Consider the following 19,690-nt stretch of genomic DNA (forward strand, 5'->3'; position numbering starts at 1 on the left):
TGAAGTATTTTGTTTAATTATGGTCACCAAGTCCACCCCTCTTTAAAATAACGTAATCCAACTTGGAGTCTTTAAAGTGGTATGAGCATTGCGCATGCGTTCACGTCCTATTCAACGTCGTGTGAGCTCTCTGTCTGGCATTGACGATCTTTGTCGTCACCGGCTAACGAGGAAGTGGATCAATTCCCGCCCTCTTTAGTTACTTGGTTTGGTTTCACTGCGTATTTGTTTTTATGAGCAGTGATGAGGCGGACAAGAAGTTCTCAAAGCAAAACTTTGCAACAAAATGAAGAAGTTCAGTCTCAAAAAGGTAAATAGCTCCTGAACGGCATCTTGACGGGACGACTTTGCGCTGTGTATTGACTCGAAATTGTCGAAATGAGACCGTGAAAACTATCTTAGTTTTATGTTAACTGACTGTAATAGCTGGGATTTTATTCGCAGTATCTTCGAATTACTTACGACCCTCACAAACGTCTGGAGGCACTGAGTAATTGAAGTTATTTGTTTTATTGAAGTTATTAGTATTGTTTTTATTTGTCCTTAAGAAGTGGTGCACCGGTTATACAATACACATTGAATGTGGTTGAAGGTCATTGATATTAGTCAGCTACAGTTAGAACAATACATATTGCATATGTTTGGGTGTCATTGATATCAGCTACAGTGTGACATCACAAAGCTCCAGTATTCTGTAACTTATTGAAGTCAGCATTACAGGAAAAGAATGCATCATTACAAGGCTTATTTGTCATCATTGTGTTTCATTATGACAATATACAGTAGCATAGTAGGGTCGTGTACTTTTGGTACCAAAAATGGGTCAGATTCCAACAACACAAGACTGTAGTCCATTTTGGGTGCGTTACTATATCTGGATTTTGGTTCCACAAAGAACCACAATGGTGACATGTTATTTGATGTGCACAGTTTGGCAGTGGCAGGGAGATGAAGGTCAGTGGGAACAATACTCGTCGTCGGACTGCGCCTTGTTGGACTCGGCCGTCGCTGCGGGGAGAACCACAGTCTCTCTGACTTTGGGCTCTGGCGTGGTCTACAAAGTGAACCTAAAGAATATGGTCCAAGTCAATCCTATCAGCAAGTACAAGAGGAAAATTCGCTTTCAGCCGATGAAAGCAGGTAAGGTGTTTTGCGGGTGTCAAATCATTGTTTAAGTACAAATAATATAAAAATGAATGACCATCTTTGATTTTCAGAAGGTTCTGGTGACACCGGTGACATCGGCGCCCCAAATGATGATCCAGTTGAAGTGAAACAGGAAGAGGAGGAGAACGATGAGCAGCCAGCTGAGAGAGGCAAGAGGAAACGAAGCCAGAGCAAGAGTGAGGGGAAATCTAACAGACGACTCAAAGGAGAAACGCAGGAAGAAGGTGTGTTTTGATTCTTATACCTTTATCTGTACCCCACGTTCATAGGGTTTGAAACCATAAGCCCGTACATAATACATATTTGTCTTGCTTCCTTTGCTGCTGTGTTGCAACCAAACTGTTTGTTCCTATTAGTACGGTGGAACGTCTTTTTGCCATTAATGGTAAATGGTCTTCATTTGCATAGCACTTTTCCACCTCTAAGGTACTCAAAGCGCTTTGTTAGCACATTGACCTGCTGATGATGCATCATCAGGAGCAACTAGGGGTTCAGTATCTTGCCCAAGGATACTTTGACACAATCACGGGAGGACGGAGGGTCGACCCGCAACCTCCAGGTTGGGAGATGACCATTCTATCGCCTTGGCCATGCCATTCCAAAATGTCAGACGAACACGATAATGTACAAAAATCTAATTTTCTCCTTGGAAATAGTGTAAATCACATGGATCCATTTCAGACGTCCAGAAATATGTACAAAAACACATTTATAGAGAACAATTATGGATTTACATGCAGAAGACAATGCTAAAAGGCGAATGAAATGGATAAAAGAACATTTAACATTTAATAAAGACTAGCAAACACAGAAAAACGCAACGGAAGAGCCACTCAGACATTGTTTCATCCTAGTCCGTTACCAACCTAACTTTAAAGAGTCAAAGGTTAAAATTGTAGACTTGCTCACTTGAACTTTATAGTATGCTTCAGCAGCAGGTAGAATCACAACGACACACACTGGCACGGCTCACTTTTTGTAATGTGTCTCCCTCCATGCTACCTTTATGCTCTGCTACGCCTTCTTTCTAGAATTCAGTAGTTTCTTAATTCTTTGTCAAAGTTCTGGCACTTTAGAATGCGCAGAAATGTGCAGTGCGCTTGAACGTGTCATCAGTGCAGGGTGCACAGTGCTTATTCAGCTATAAAGATCAATAAAGATGATTTGGTGTCCCAGCTCGTCACAGAGATCAGTCAACACAAAATTGAAACATACTGTGGCAATGCACATACTGTGAAAAACTAATCGTACAAAAACTAGGTTCCACTGTATAATACTAGTAATCTGTCATGTGTTCGATAATGTTGCTTTTGTGTCATTGACAGAAATTGTGAAGACGGTGGTCATGAAGGGAAAAGCTCCAGTGGATACAGAATGCAAAGCCAAGCTTGGGAAGGTACGACAACTTAATTGACTCTCATCCAAAGAGAACCCTCTAAAACTATGCAAAGGTGACAGTGTCAGTTTGAAGCATAAAGTGTAGAAAGTGAGCCTTCTTTCAGATTTATGAGATTAAATACAATCAGAAATCACTCCACACTCTTTATTGCTCTCTGGTTCTACCATATCTTACTTATTGTGTGGAAATATGGGCTAATAACTATAAAAGCAATCTTCACTCGCTAAATGTACTGCAAAAAAGGTCAGTAAGGATAATTCATAATGCCGCCTACAGAGAACATGCTAACTCCTTATTTCTAAAATCACAAATACTTCAACTTGCTGATATAGTTCATCTTCAAACAGCTAAAATAATGCATAAGGCTAAAAATAACAATTAGCTAAAAATGTCATCCAATACTTCTCTACAAGAGAGGAGAAATATGATCTCGGGGAAGAAGTACATTTGAAACACTTCTATGCTAGGACTACGTTATGCTAGCCATAGCATTTCAGTATGTGGAATCAAACTATGGAACGGATTGAGTAAGGACCTCAAACAATGCACAACGATGAGCCAATTCAAGAAACAATACAAGCAGTTGATGTTTGCTAAATACAAGGATGAAGAGTCTTGAACCAGTCATGATGTGCTATATATATCACTATATTGACACTTACTATGGTACCCATTATGGCATTGGATGCTCATATCACCTCCTACTTCGGTACGAGGTACATTATTAAAAAAAACAAAAAACAAACCTTAAATTGTATTATGGAAAGCAGGAAGTGAACAAATGTAACAGTTAGTGATTGTAAAAGTACCAGATGGAGGGGTAGGATTTAATTAGCTTTGCTTCTTCCTACTCCTTTTGGACATGTGGAACTGTGAACTGATTATGGGATGCACTCAATTGTAATCTGATGCATGTTCAAATGAAATAAAACCATTACCATTACCAAATACATTGTTTATTAAGTGTGTGCTTGCAAGGTCGCGTGTTTCCCAGTTTTCAGACTGCATTGTTTGAATGTGTCTGCATCTCTTCTCAGGCTCATGTTTACAGTGAAGGAGGTGATGTGTACGACGTGATGATGAACCAGGTAACGTTTTTGACGGCCTCATTCGGTGTGAGGTTTATGCAAACACGCTCTTTATTTTGTGTTTCTGCAGACCAACCTTCAGTTCAACAACAACAAATATTACCTGATGCAGCTGCTGGAGGACGACGCTTCCAAGACATTCAGTGTGTGGATGAGGTGGGGCAGAGGTCAGTGCTTTTGCTCATGTCCTGTGAATCTTTGTGGGACAGTTTTTATTTACTGCATGGTGTCCTCTAGTGGGAAAAGTGGGTCAAAACAGCCTGACGGCATGCGGTGGAGATCTATTAAAGGCCAAAGATATCTTCAAGAAGAAGTGAGAGCACCACATTTGTGTGTGTGTTTTTGTTTTTTTTTTACATTTTGGGTTGTTTTGCTTTTTGATGTTTGGCTTCAGGTTTTTTGACAAAACCAAGAACGAGTGGGAGCACAGAGCGAGCTTTGAGAAGGTGCCTGGCAAGTACGACATGGTTTACATGGACTACAGTACAAGTTCAAAGGTAAATTAAGGCACAAAGAACTAAGCTGTCCAGACTTTGAACATCACTGAATAAGAGTGTCACAAATGTTCTCCCTGCAGGAAGAGAAAGAGGACCAGCCCGTGGCCAAAGTGTCAAAGAAGACCTCCAAGCTGGACATGAAGGTCCAGTCTCTCCTTGAGCTCATCTGTGACCTCAAAGCCATGGAGGAGGTTGTTCTGGAAATGAAGTTTGACACTCGCAAAGCTCCCCTTGGTCAGTCCTGAATAATCACATAATAATATATAATATACCGTATTTTTCGGACTATAAGTCACACTTTTTTTCCAAATGTTGGCTGCTCCTGTGACTAATACTCCAGAGCGACTTATAAATGAAAAAAGTGTTTATGTTCCATAAACACTGGACACCTTTTGTGTTCATGTTTATTTTTGGTGTAGCTGAATAACCATTGTGTTAGCATATCTTACACCTATTCAGCCTGTTCTCTATTCTTTTATTGTTACAACTTGCCTTCCAAGAGGACGTAATGTCTGTTTTGGTCAAGTAGTTTGGAAAAAAAAAATAAAAAAAAAAAATATATATATATATATATGTCTGCTGTTTGCTAACATGTTCAACAGCTAACTTTTATACAAGTCTTGTACTGGCTGTCATCATTATTATATATGTATATATATATGTATGTATGTATATATATATATATATATATATATATATATATATATATATATATATATATATATACATACATACATACATACATATATATATACATATATAATAATGATGACAGCCAGTACAAGACTTGTATAAAAGTTAGCTGTTGAACATGTTAGCAAACAGCAGACAGCTGGGGGAAAAAGGGGGGTTTTGGAGTTATAATGTGTATGATGCCACCATTGAGGCCTTCCAGAAGATATGGACAGAAACGTGGTGGATGGAGAGGACGGTTGTCAATCATAGTTTATTTATCAATAATACAGTGAAAATGAGAGGAAATGTGAATATTTAATGAGCAAGTCAATTTCAGTATGAACCCTTAAATTTTCTGCAGGGGCGCCTAATATAACTAATATAAGTTAGGGGTGCCTGTGCTACTAGTAATAAAAGTGAGTCTAAAGCCGTGTAAATGTGGAGAGTGTGGTTGTTTCTGTAGGCAAGCTGACGTTAGAGCAGATCAGCGCGGGCTACACGGCACTTAAGAGGATCGAGGCGTGTTTGAAGCGTAAAGATGGCGGCCGCGATCTGGTGGAAGCCTGCAACCAGTTCTACACCCGCATCCCGCACGACTTTGGGTAAGTCATGGAGGTGACCTATTTTTTGCACGTTTGTTAAACCGTATAACAGGGTTATAAGGGACGGTGGGGTAATAAGGGACAATTTTCAGGAAAATGTTTTTTGAATGATTTGTTCAAGAATATATGCTTTAAAAACAACATAAAGCAGCTTCCTGTTTAACATGAAAAGGCAGAATTCCATTTAAAACATTTCCCAAAAATTGTCCCTTATTACCCCGAAAATTGTCCCTTATTACCTGCCGTCCCTTATAACCCAGTTTTACGGTACTTAAATGTTTCAAATCATGAAACAAATTTAAATATTATGTCAGTGACAACACAACTGAACACAAAATGTAGTTTGTAAATGAAGCATTTTACTATTAAGTGAGGAAAAACAAATCTACATGGCCCTTTGTGGAAAAAATTATTACCCCTAAACCCAGTAACTGGTTTGGTAGAAACAACTGCAATCAAGCGTTTGCGATAACTTGCAATGAGTCTCTTGGACACTGTGGAGCAATCACCTTTTCACCCACGGCCATTTTTTGCCCTCACTTAGCATTCAATCCCAGTCATTTTTCAAAAGACATCCCTCTCAGTCACGGCCATTTTTGGCGATTATGACTGATTTTTCAAGCAACTGGTGACACTGGTGTGTGTCCCACCTAGTCTTTGCACATGAACTAATGAAGCCTGATCGGATGAGAAACGTCTTCTAAGAAAACCTGAACAGTCCAGTCGCTATGGATTGACATGTTCTGAGAATGCAATGACCTGGATGAATGAGAATATTCACAGGCATATTTCATTTAAAAACTGCATTTGGTTGTGTTGTCATTCACTGATATTTAATTTTCTTTGATGATCTGAAACATGAAGTGTGACAAACGTGCAAAAAAAAAGAAATCAAAAGTGGGGTGTGAAACACTTTTTCACATCGCTGTACTTATGCTGTCTTGTCTCCACGTGGTGTAGACTGAAAACTCCACCCCTCATTCGGACAGAAGAGGAGCTGAAGGCTAAAATTGAGCTGTTGGAGGTAACTTAATGGAGGCGATGATCCAGATGTACAGTAAACCTCGGATATATCGGATTCAATTGTTCCCACTGGTTTTGTCCGATATAAGCGAAATCCGTTATATGCGTATACTGGAAAATGTCCGTTTTACGCATATATCGGATTTATATCCGGTATATGCGTAAATCGGATTTTATCCGTTATAAAAACTTCCTTGACTATGTTTCCAATGTACCTGGACGCGCAGGCAACGCTGCAAACGCTGCAAATGACGTCGTATAGCGGCCTGTCACGATTCGGCGAATCGGAGCGCCACGATGCGGCCATCCGATATATGCGAGGGAAATTTAATGGAAATGCATTGGAACGGGACTGGAGATTTTGTCCGAAATAGGCGAAATCCGTTATAAAAAATCCGATATATGCAATGAATTTTTATTGGAAATGCATTACAGAAAAATTGGTTCTTTTTTATCTGTCCGTTGTTAGCGAATTTCCGATATATCCGAGTCTGATATATCCGAGGTTTACTGTATGTTGATGAAGTGCTTGAAAGCATGTGACAGTCACACTTGAAATCCGTCTGCCCAGGCTTTGAGGGATATTCAGATTGCAGTCAAAGTGGTTCAGAACAGCGAAAACTGCGACGAGCATCCTCTGGACCGACAGTACCGCTCCCTCAACTGCCAGCTGTACCCTCTAGATCCCCTCAGCCAGGAGTACAAGGTCTGTTTCTGCCATTACCACATTTAAATGCACATTTAACCTTCCTCTTGTGTTAGCTTTCTGGTATCATCTCTTATGTTAACGAGTCGGTTTTGACCCATGTATTAAATCAGCTATAAAATACACTAAAAACAATAAGTTACCATCAAATTTGGTTCTCATGTCTTGGTTACCTTCTTAGGCTTCCTCATCCATGAAAATGTTGGTTTTAATACTTTTGGTGTGGGCATGGAGGCCTTTTTTTGTCACTATACCCCGCCATTTCAATTTCCAAAAATGGTCAAAAGAACCTCAAAAGAATCATATTAATAAATTGAAGGTTCTTTTGTTACCTGGCTATTACTGAGAGCTATAGAACATATCTCTTAAATCAATTAGTTTTATTTATTTTCTCATTTTAGTATTAATCACTAAAGAAACATCTATGGTGTTGGGGTGAATTTTGACCCATATATATTAATGTCAAGAAAAGTTAGAAAAAGTTATTGTTTTCAGCAACAGAACTTTAGTATAAACTGATATCAAAAAGCAGAACAGGTCCAGAGCTTGGTTCACTGTACTTCTTGCCATTCTTTCCATGATCCAAATTGTAAATGTGAAATCAGCCAGTCAAATGAGTGAATTCACCTCACATGTCTGGACATTGTTTTTCTGCTGGTATACTGGAAAATTGGTCAAAATGAGAATCCCCTGAAGCTTACATGATGAGAAGAGGAGCTGGTTGTCATTGTGTTGGCTAATTGTACACTTATGATTTTAGTTGTGGCTCAAAATATTTCTTTATAGTCATATTATTATAACCGGGTCGAAACCAACCCTAACAATACAGTGGTCATAATTTCAACCAGACCATTTTAAAATGTTTTTATTTTGTTGAAATAGAGTTTCCTGACAAAGTCAAAAAGCCTTGATGCAATAAACAAATGTTATGTGATTCTTTTTATGCGTTAAAATGTAAAACGGGTCGGTGCCGACCCTAAGAGGAGGGTTAAAATCTATGACGGCATATGCTGTACAAGTAATTGTCTGCTATTATGTTTTTATATATCCATATCTAGGTGATTGAAAAATACCTGCAGTCCACTCACGCCCCTACCCACTGTGACTACACTATGAGCGTGCTGGACATCTTCACCGTGGACAGAGACGGCGAGAGGGACCACTTCCTGTCACAAATACACAACAGGTCACAGTCTATAGGAAATAATCTTTTCCAGGGTCAAACTGTGTCCATCCTAGGCCCTTATTAACTGTTATCTGTCCAATAGGATACATAGACTGCAAATAACTGAAGTCTCTTTGTTTGGTCATTTCTGGGTTTCAGGATGCTGCTCTGGCACGGGTCTCGCCTCTCTAACTGGGTCGGCATCCTCAGCCAGGGGCTCCGAGTGGCACCGCCCGAAGCTCCCGTCACTGGTTACATGGTAGGACAAATGTCACCACATCCTGCAAGCGACAACACTCGGACAGAGCAGACTGCCACCAAGGCTAGCAACTGACGTGGCGGATATCAGCGTCTGAACATGTTCAGTTGCATTTTACATGTTGTGTTTTGGGTGTGTGTGTGTTTGGCATTACAGCTTCTAGGCCAGTATGCACATGAATAATTGGCTAACAATTACTTTTTATTAAGGCTGTAAAAGGATTCATTGTGGGTTTTTACTGATTAATCGTGATTAATCATATTACCAATTATGTCTAATATATGGCTATTTTTACTAAGGATCGACCGATACATCGGGCAGATATTTGCGTTTTTTTCCTCGCAGCGTGTGCGTCACGCTGCGGAGGAGCAGTCATCTCATCGATGCTAGATAAATTTAAACTAGGACAGAAATGTTTTGCACATGGTTGAATATTTATTCCTTTTAAAGTTGATAATGTCGTTTAAATGTGTGTTTAAGAAAGCTGAATATTTATCCTGTAATATTTAACATGGTAATTTTTTCATGTAAATTGAGGGAGCAAAAGCGGTATCGGCCACAAATATCGGCCCAAGCAAAATAGGCCATCGGCTAAGGGTGATGGAAAAAAATCGTTATCGGCCCCCAAAAAAAAAACATATCGGTCGATCCCTAATTTTTACTGTAATTAATGACTAGAAAAATAAAATGAACTGAATATGTCTGTTAAGCTAATCAATTTGTCCAACATGAGTCTCTTTTAATAGTAGCAAAACATTGTAATCACTTTAAATTGTGTTATTATGCGCAGTTTGTGTTCAAAGACATCACGTAATTTAAGGTAAATTTAATTTGTTCTACGTAATTCCAGCATACTTTAATGTAGAAAATTGTACATCTGAATTCATCCTTTAAGAAGAATACTTTCTCTGAAGAAAATATTCAGTTTTGATCTTACTGTCTGCTTTGTGGACGTAGCAGCCGTTTTTGTGATGTTCGGAGTGTCCCTGAATGCATCTTGTCGTCTTGTAATGAGAAGGATGAACGAACCAGAGACGTGTGTGTGGTGTGTGGAATTGTACTGCTGTGTGGGTTCAGGTCAGAATGAAGTAAAAACACCATGTCAGGCTCTGTGTGACACTCCACCGTACTTGATTGATGGATGGATGGATGGATTGATTGATTGATGTGCGCCACTCTATGACCTCAGACCTGAAGCGTGCTTGCTCTGGTGTGCATGCGTTAATTACACTATAAAATTGTATGTACCGGTAATTAATTCCATAAATTTGTTATTGCTGTTAACATGTTATTTTTGACACCCCTACTCTTTATTTAAAGTTATTTCCATAGTAATTTTAGTCTTATCAAAATATTATTTAATGACCCTTGCAAGACCCTTGGAACAGTATTGATTGTAGAATATTCTATATTAGGACAGATTGGCCTTGGTGGAGCTCTGTTCTAGACTGAGGGTCCCTGTTGTTCATATAGATGTGGTTAAAAACCCACTAAAACCATCCTTATTGGTTGTCACCTTGTGTCCCATCCAGTTCGGCAAAGGCATCTACTTTGCCGACATGTCATCAAAGAGCGCCAACTACTGTTTTGCCAGAAACCACGACCAAGTCGGGCTGCTGTTGCTCTGCGAGGTACCAGTACTTGGACTCAACATATGTGGGCCTATGAAAGGCCTGAAAACCAAATTCCAGTCTGCAGGCTGTTTTAACTGGTTTTGGTGTGTGTGTGTGTGCGTGTGTGCAGGTCGCCCTGGGAGACTGTAACGAGCTTCTGGACTCCAACTACAATGCTAACAACCTGCCGGTTGGAAAACACAGCACCAAGGGCGTTGGACAGACTGGACCTGACCCCAAAAACTCGGTTACCCTGTAAGTAGACTCAGCGTGCTCATCGTCTTCACAGTATTCGATGTCTGGTGTTAATTATACAGTATGTCTGCAAATAATTCTAATGCTATTAAAAATTAAAGAGGAAAAATCAATCAGTCTTAATGTGGTTGATGAAACCGCAAGTACCAAATGCCTCCACTAGGTAGGGAAGTTTCAGGGCTGTCCAAAATGCGGCCCAGGTGTCATTTTTAGGATTAATAATAAAATAAATTCAGTATTAATAATGAATACTATACCAATTTGCTTTATCACCCAACAACACAAAGCTAAGATGTCAATGTTTAGCATGTTGCCTACTTTCTTCTGTTGTTGTTGTTGTTTTTTATGCTTTTTATGCTTTTTTGACGTATAGTTGTTATTAGAATGTTGAATTAAACGATGCCAGAGTTTCAGATAACGAGGTTTGTGCGTTTGGAAGTGAGCCCTGAAAGACATTAGGAATGGCTCTGAACGCTCCATTTCAGATATATATATATATTTGTGATGTCACAGTGTGCCGACAGTGAGCACAAACTGTAGCATTACAGAGTGTGCTAATAGCCTTTTTCCACCATAGTCAGTGGTCTAGCAGAGTTTTTTTAAACATGTCTCACAAAAAAAAATCCACTATCAGTGTTGTGCTAAATTGTCTGCGCTTAGCAAACGCAAACCGGTTACCAGTTCATACACAGTAAGTCGGGGATCTTCAGCCAGTAGCTGAAGTAGCGCTCTAAAGGATTTATTCATTTATCATCAACTCCTATACCAACAAAATTAAAAAGTGGGGTCCGGCAGTAGTCTGGAAGTCATTGGGAACACTTGGGAGTGTGACCAATCACAGCGGAATGGGCATGCCTGGAGGCGGGCTGTGTGTGGAATAAAATAAAACAGACCGATTTGGAAAATACACCTGGAAATGTGCACGGTTGAAAGTGTTCCCTCCTTTGTCACCGTCTCCCAGGAACGGAGTGACCGTGCCGATGGGGCCGGGCGTGAAGACGGCGGCGGTGGCAGGCAGGGGGAGCGGTTACTTGCTCCTCTACAACGAGTTCATCGTCTACAACCCAGCCCAGACACGCATGCGCTATCTGCTCCGTATCAAATTCAACTACTCATCGCTGTGGTGATGGACGACTCGGCTAAATAATGCAGCTGAAACAAATTTAGCTTTTTATTTAACAGAATGAGGTCATTTCAAACATCACATTGGTGATTTGATGTGTCTTACTGCTCAATATTGTTGAAGAACGTGATTTACGGTTTAAGGCCATGTCCACACAATTGCAGCTATTCTTAGAATGGTATGTCAAGGTACTGTATATAATGTCCTGTAGGTCGCTGAACACAATAGTTTGCAAAAATGCATGTGGCTTTTCCCCCCAAAATCTCCAATCTTCTGATTGGCTAATTGGTTTGGCAAGCATTAGCTTTTAAAAGTTACTTATGGACATAGCCTTAATTCATTGTATAATGCAGTGAGTGTAAAAGGAGCGTTGTTGATCATCCATTTTTAAACAGAAAGAAAAATAAAGGAAAATTTGAGTCTTTCACCGCCTCCCGAGCAAGTAGATGAAGATGAGCATGATGTCTAGGTAGATCATCAGAGCGGCGGTGACATACTCCTCGGGATCCAGGCGGTGGCCCATCAGTCCCATCATCATCTGGCAGTCCATCATCAGGAACTGGCAATAAGACACGTCTTACAGTAAGACCCTTTCACCCATTCAGTCTGAAGGTGCCTTACCAAAGCATAGAGCAGAGCGCCTAAAGATCCGTAGCAGACTTCAGCGATGTACGAGTAGTAGAAGGTGCTGAACACGCCAAACATCAACAGGTCCACCCCCAGGATCAGCAGGAGGCCGTGACAAATGCCCATCTCATAGCGTGTCTGCATCCAAAACAGACACAAACTAATCAAATAAATAAATAAATCTAGTCAAGGGTTAAACTTAAAAGGTATTCTTAACTGTCATACAGGTGTAATAATATAAAATGTGAACACGCCTGGTAGTATATGGCAGTGCTTCTCAAATAGTGTGGGCATGGTCGGGGGCCATGAGAGTCATGGGGGACTGTCAGTATTAGTGCAGACCAGTTTTTGTAAGGCTGACAGATCAAGTTCTTATTCATGCTTGGAACGATGCTGGTGCCAGCCATTCATGTAGTGGTTTGTACAAATTAATAAATACAGTATATATTGTTAGGCTGTCAATTTAAACAACATTCTAGGTGACCTGAAATGGTTTAGATTTTTTTTTTAACTCCTTCACTTCGTACTTCGGTACAAGGTACATTATTTTAAAAAAATCACTCCATACGCTCAATTCTTCTCTGGTATAAACGGTAGCTCTTAATATACAAGTTAAGATGATGTTTAAAAAAAAATAACATCTTACTTAAAGATATTGAAGATCCAATATATTGAAAGCTCATAAGCTAATAGAAGAATGCTACGCTAAAAAGATGATTTAAAAAACATATCCGCGAACCCAAGTCAAATACTGCTATTTGATAAATGAAAATACATTCTGGGGGGGTCATAATGGAGGTGGAAATCTTGCATTAAAATATACAACATGAAGTAGCAAGAAATACCTCAATACTGAATAAAGCAGCATTTATTCTGGACCAAAAATCACTCCATACTGTCATGATCGGGCTTCACCCCCTCATGACAGCTTCCTTAGTTTTTCTCTTTCCTCTCTGTTCCTCGTTCGTGCCCTTATTTTGTATTCACTTCCTCTGTTGCTCTGTCCTGCTTTCCGTTTTCTCCTGCACCTGTTTCCAATCGGTGATTGCTATTTAGTTCAGGTGCACGCTCCCTTCGTTGTCGGTTCATTGTCTTGTGTTTGAGTTTTCCTGGCTACTCCGCCACACCGCTGCATAGCATAAATAAATATACATTTACCTGCATTTGGGTCCTAATCTCTGCATCCTGGGGTCGAACTTTACAACTCACAAGCCGGACCGTGACAGAATGAACCGACCAGACGACGACCTCGCAGAGATGGATTTCTGGACACTGCAGATTTTTAAGGCGATGGAGGAGGAGTGCGCAAGGTTCACTCCGGAGGAGCTGGAAGACATGGTGTGGGGGCCGGACGGCACGCTTATCCCCATGGCTCGCCGACGACGACGCCGACGCACGTCTCGGCCAGCTCCAGCAAGGCTTCAGCGGACGGAGCCGTCTCCTCCCTCACCTCCGCGCCAAGCCGGGGTGCACCCCCCCGCTCACGCTGCTTCACAGTGCCGGCCTACGCTCAAGCACAAGAAGGCTCCCACTCCGTGTAAGCACGCCAATTTCACGCCGCCCTCTTCCGGATTCCCGTTGCCGCCCGTGCAACACGAAGAGGAGCGCGGCACATGTTCCCCTCCTGTGCCGAAGCCGCGCAGCCTCAAGGGTTCCCAAACCCCGGCTCCCGTGCCAAGCTGCGTGATGGCCCAGATCCCTCCTGTCCCAAAGCCACGCAGCTTCAAGGGTTCCCAAACCCCGGCTCCCGTGCCAAGCTGCGTGACGGCCCAGATCCCTCCTGTCCCAAAGCCACGCAGCTTCAAGGGTTCCCAAACCCCGGCTCCCGTGCCAAGCTGCATGACGGCCCAGATCCCTCCTGTCCCAAAGCCACGCAGCTTCAAGGGTTCCCAAACCCCGGCTCCCGTGCCCAGCTGCGTGACTCCCCAGATTCCTCCAGTCCCCAAGTCACGCGGCTTCAAGGTTTCACAAACCCCAGCTCCCGTGCCAAGCTGCGTGACTCCCCGGATTCCTCCCGTGCCCAAGCCACGCAGCTTCAAGCCCCAGCAACCCCTGGCGCTCAAACCCAGCGGCTTGATACTCCAGACCCCTCCAGAACCCAAACCCCGCCTGAGGTCCCTTGTAGACCTGGTCCAGGCAGCTGAGCTGGCGGAACTAAAGACCCTCCTCCAGGTCCCCCTCCTCCCGCCCCTGGTTCTACATCCAGCGGCATACGGCGTCTGGAATCCGCCTTTGGAAGGGGGGGCTACTACGACCAGCTGTGCGTCGGAGGACGCACATAACACCCCGTCCGTCCAGTGTGGTGCCCTCTCCTGGTCGCCCGAAGAGGAACAGCCTGCCGGACCTCCAGCACAACCGTCCAGCCAAGATCCAGGACTCGTTCCTCCTCCTCCGGCGTCCACTCCTCGGAATGCCGCTCCTCCTCTCCAGCGGCGGGATGCCGCTCCCCCTCTCCAGCGGCGGGATGCCGCTCCCCCTCTCCAGCGGCGGGATGCCGCGCCCCCTCTCCAGCGGCGGGATGCCGCGCCCCCTCTCCAGCGGCGGGATGCCGCGCCCCCTCTCCAGCGGCGGGATGCCGCGCCTCCTCTCCAGCGGCGGGATGCCGCGCCTCCTCCAGCGTCACCTCGTCCATGTTGGGCCGGCCTCCCCGGCCAGGCCCACCGCCCTGGCCGCCCCCCAGAGGGGTCCATCCAGGGCTCTCATGGGGCCTGCTGTCCTGGGCGCCCTCCAGAGGAGCCCAGTGCCCTTCGGGCCGCTCACCCTTCAGGCCGTCCTCCTGCGTGGCCCTGCCACCCCGGCCGACCTCCGGAGAGGTCTGGCCAGCAACCCACCTCCGGTCCCCCTGCCTCCCGTCCCTCTTTGTCTTTGGACTTTTGGACGTCTGGAATCCGTCCTTGAGGGGGGGCTACTGTCATGATCGGGCTTCACCCCCTCATGACAGCTTCCTTAGTTTTTCTCTTTCCTCTCTGTTCCTCGTTCGTGCCCTTATTTTGTATTCACTTCCTCTGTTGCTCTGTCCTGCTTTCCGTTTTCTCCTGCACCTGTTTCCAATCGGTGATTGCTATTTAGTTCAGGTGCACGCTCCCTTCGTTGTCGGTTCATTGTCTTGTGTTTGAGTTTTCCTGGCTACTCCGCCACACCGCTGCATAGCATAAATAAATATACATTTACCTGCATTTGGGTCCTAATCTCTGCATCCTGGGGTCGAACTTTACAACTCACAAGCCGGACCGTGACACATACGCTCAATTCTTCTCTGGTATTACAATATATAAAAGTTATTGTGTGCGAGAACACCTTTAGCATATCAAAATGTGCAATCAAGTTATGGAAGCCAAACAACGTATTATTGGGACTTCTGTACTCTAAATTGAATTATGTTTCTGTCAACTATTAACCCTTTCACCTCGTACGAGGTACATTATTAAAAAAAAACAAAAAACCTTAAACTGTATTATGGAAAGCAGGAAGTGAACAAATGTAACAGTTAGTGATTGTAAAAGTACCAGATGGAGGGGTAGGATTTAATAAGCTTTGCTTCTTCCTACTCCTTTTGGACATGTGGAACTGTGAACTGATTATGGGGTGCACTCAATTGTAATCTGATGCATGTTCAAATGAAACAAAACCATTACCATTACCTTCAAGAGTGGGAAAATCTGAAAATGGCGGACAAGCAACCTGCTTGTTTCGGAAAGCGATGATGTCACAGACCCATTGCTGTCACATGACCAGAAGTGAGCTTTGACGACAAGCCGACATATTATAGTAATATTTTGACTGTAATGACTGACCATAGCGGACATTCTCCTGATATTTTGTTGTCTCAAACTTTAAAATGGAAGTAATGTGACAGAAAATAACTGAAAGTGACTAATATGATATCTGTTGTCGTGTTTCTATTTGGATAAAGAACCTTTTCGGAGCATAGTCACGGATTTGTGTCTCTTAACCTGTGTGGAGAAAGCGATGATGGTGAAGGAGATGACCAGCGTTGACGCCATGGTGATGACCACAGATCTGGTGTTGTGGTAGGAGGCCATGGTTCCAACCACGTATGAGAGGCTGACAGTGATGATGGCCTGCAAACACAAAATGTCTACCAGGAATATGAAACAAGACAATGTTTGGTTGTTTGCTGGCTGAGAGATGAGGGTGAGAATAATGGAGGAGCTTGTGTGTGTGGACCCTTGAAGATGTGTCATGAATATAGCACTTGGCTAAGGGATTTAGTTTCAATGGAAAAAAAACAGTGGCTCTAGTAGTGAACCATGATGAACACCAGCGTAAAGCATATGTGTGTGGACCCTTGAAAGATGTTCAAGTAAGTGTCATGAATATAACACTTGGCTAAGGGATATAGTTTCAATGGGGAAAAAAAGCAGTGGCTCTAGTAGTGAACCATGGTGAACACCAGCGTTAAAGCATAATCAGATTAAAACATCCATGACTGCTACATTTAGCATCTTTGAAGTAAGCGATCTGAAACACCCGCGGTGCATGATGTCTGTGGGTGACCCACCAGGCCCACAATGTTCCAGGGGTGACGGCGACTGAAGGACTTGCAGCAGCTGAGGGTGATGGCGACCACCGCGAAGATGCAGAAGGAGCTGATGTAGGCCCACAAGTTGGCCTGCACCACCTTCTTGACGACGTCGGAGAAGGTGAAGACGCACACCACTGTGAAGGTGAACACCAGCTGGAGGGTCAGGATGCTGAACACCTGCATGGGGAGACATGCATTGTTATGACATTTACGTAATGTGCACGAACGCTTCATGTGAACAGCCACAGCAGGTACGTAGTACAGTGCAGAAAGAAAGGTGAGTCAATTTAAGCTTTAACGAATAATGTGTCTTCTTCAGGCGTTGCGGCCACTTTGTCAAGCGGTCCTTGAACACACCATAAAGGGGTACGTGAAGGAAGGGTTTGGGATCCACTGCTGCACATGATAACGGTACAACACATAGATGCGGACCTGCACCAGTACATGTTGTAGTACATGTTGTGTTTACCGGCGGTCTAGTGGTTAGCGCGCAGACCTCACAGCTAGGAGACTAGGGTTCAATTCCACCCTCGGCCATCTCTGTGTGGAGTTTGCATGTTCTTCGTTCCCTACTGAACAACTGAGCTGAATCGAATCTAATCATTGTAGGAGTCACTGTTATTGCAAATGTTGATCTGAAATCAAAACGTTAAGCTAGCATAAGGATTTGGAGAAGAAGGAGCCAGTCATGTGTTAAAAATAGACATTTGTATGGGCAGCACGGCGGTCGAGTGGTTAGCTCGCAGACCTCACAGCTAGGAGACCAGGGCTCAATTCCACTCTCGGCCATCTCTGTGTGGAGTTTGCATGTTCTCCCCGTGCATGCGTGGGTTTTCTCCGGGTACTCCGGTTTCCTCCCACATTCCAAAAACATGCTAGGTTAATTGGCCACTCCAAATTGTCCATAGGTATGAATGTGAGTGTGAATGGTTGTTTGTCTATATGTGCCCTGTGATTGGCTGGCCACCAGTCCAGGTTGTACCCCGCCTCTCGCCTAAAGACAGCTGGGATAGGCACCAGCACCTCCCGTGACCCTCGTGAGCAAAAGTGGTAGAAAATGAATGAATGTGTTTACATTGCTGCAATTTTGGATCAAATCTGGATTCAGCATCGATTTCCACAACAGCAAATTCATAAAAAAAAACACCAACCTTCCGAACAAATGCCCTCCTGACAGCCTTGTCCTGGAAAGCAGGCGACTCGTAAAGCGGAACGACTTCCGGTGCAGACTCGGGTTTCGTATCGGGGGAGGACTCGCATTCCGCCGTGTCACCTTTAACCTCGGGGTCTCCGGACAGGTCTTCGGAGTATGGGGGCGGCGGCTGCTGTTGTTGCTCCTCTTCATTGTACGGTGGTGGCGGCGGCGTGGACACATCCACAAATGTGGGCTCCACCACTGTCTCTGCTAGCTCAGACATTCTACAACAAAACAAACTAAATCAATACATCATATTAGCAATAAATACATGAAATTCATTTCAGCCAGGGTAAGGATGTTGGCCAAGAGCATTGCGTCATGTCACAAAGCAAGCCAGTAAGTCCCGGGATGTTGCAGCATCCACACATTACAGTTGATTTCGGACAATTTATGCTCAACATTTCTAAGTGGAGGATATCATGTGACCAACATTATCAAATAAGCCAACCAGTGAAGGCGTTGAAGAGGCCGCTCTATCCATTGCAATTGTTTACAAATCAGTTTTGGGTTTATTAAAAATGTTTTCATGTTGAAAACAATGTCACCACATTTGAATAATCAGTAATATAACATAGAATATTAGTCAAATGTTTGACCCAAGACAATTTATTTAATAAACATATTCCCCATCTTGTAACAAAACAAGAGCTCAACAGATTGAATAATTAATTATTCATCATAATCATCATCACGAGTTGTTCTCGCTCTTACCTTTTGTGTCGAAGTGTCCTAGTAATGATGGCTGACATGCAAGAACACTTCCTGACAGTTTTTAGGGGGTAGAAAAAAAAACTGATGAGGAAACTGGAAACTCCACTTCTGCTTCACACTTTTTTGTACACAATTATCACAATAGTGACATTCAATTAATCATCAAACATGACATGAAGGTCAGAGAAGAAATGGTCACACTAAAAAGATGGTTTGATGATAATAGATTGTCCTTGAACCTAAGTAAAACTACAATCATGTTTGGTAACAGCAGAAAGGACACGTACCAGCAAATACAAATAGAGGGTGTGGACATTGAAAGGGTGACGGAAAATACATTTCTGGGGATCACAATAGATGAAAATATGAGCTGGAAACCTCATATTACAAATATACAACATAAGGTGGCCAGAAATATTTCAATATTGAACAAAGCAAAATTTGTTCTCAATCAGAAATCACTCCACACTCTTTATTGCTCTCCGGTTCTACCATATCTTACTTATTGTGTGGAAATATGGGCTAATAACTGTAAAGGCAATCTTCACTCGCTAAATGTACTGCAAAGAAGGTCAGTAAGGATAATTCATAATACTAACTCCTTATTTCTAAAATCACAAATACTTCAACTTGCTGATATAGTTCATCTTCAAACAGCTAAAATAATGCATAAGGCATAAAGCTAAAAATGTCATCCAATACTTCTCTACAAGAGAGGAGAAATATGATCTCAGGGAAGAAGTACATTTGAAACACTTCTATGCTAGGACTATGTTATGCTAGCCATAGCATTTCAGTATGTGGAATCAAACTATGGAATGGAACAATGGAACAATGCACAACGATGAGCCAATTCAAGAAACAATACAAGCAGTTGATGTTTGCTAAATACAAGGATGAAGAGTCTTGAACCAGTCATGATGTGCTATATATATCACTATATTGACACTTACTATGGTACCCATTATGGCATTGGATGCTCATATCACCTCCTACTTCGGTACGAGGTACATTATTTAAAAAACAAACAAACAAA

General features: G+C 42.8%; 2 protein-coding genes across 2 annotated transcripts; one reads left to right on the forward strand and one right to left on the reverse strand.

Annotated features, from left to right (window-relative positions):
• The first annotated feature begins 154 nt into the window (after window positions 1-154).
• parp2 (poly (ADP-ribose) polymerase 2) lies at window positions 155-12,013 on the forward strand. Its single transcript, XM_058081810.1, has 17 exons — window positions 155-310; window positions 931-1,140; window positions 1,218-1,391; window positions 2,493-2,563; window positions 3,604-3,654; window positions 3,725-3,821; window positions 3,892-3,967; window positions 4,049-4,151; window positions 4,232-4,385; window positions 5,290-5,428; window positions 6,389-6,452; window positions 7,023-7,157; window positions 8,216-8,343; window positions 8,482-8,581; window positions 10,114-10,212; window positions 10,325-10,449; window positions 11,411-12,013. The coding sequence occupies exons 1-17, from the start codon at window positions 244-246 to the stop codon at window positions 11,574-11,576; spliced, it is 1,959 nt and encodes a 652-aa protein (XP_057937793.1). The 5' UTR covers window positions 155-243; the 3' UTR covers window positions 11,577-12,013.
• On the reverse strand, window positions 11,614-18,684 carry si:ch211-284o19.8 (protein lifeguard 1). Its single transcript, XM_058081853.1, has 6 exons — window positions 18,655-18,684; window positions 17,897-18,164; window positions 16,722-16,922; window positions 16,153-16,281; window positions 12,194-12,337; window positions 11,614-12,131 (listed from the first exon to the last, which is right to left on the reverse strand). Exons 2-6 carry the CDS (start codon window positions 18,161-18,163, stop codon window positions 11,997-11,999), a joined length of 876 nt encoding a protein of 291 aa, XP_057937836.1. The 5' UTR covers window position 18,164; window positions 18,655-18,684; the 3' UTR covers window positions 11,614-11,996.
• Window positions 18,685-19,690: the final 1,006 nt, after the last annotated feature.

The sequence above is a fragment of the Doryrhamphus excisus genome, chromosome 1 (genome assembly GCF_030265055.1).
Source record: "Doryrhamphus excisus isolate RoL2022-K1 chromosome 1, RoL_Dexc_1.0, whole genome shotgun sequence".
NCBI classification, from domain to species: domain Eukaryota; kingdom Metazoa; phylum Chordata; class Actinopteri; order Syngnathiformes; family Syngnathidae; genus Doryrhamphus; species Doryrhamphus excisus.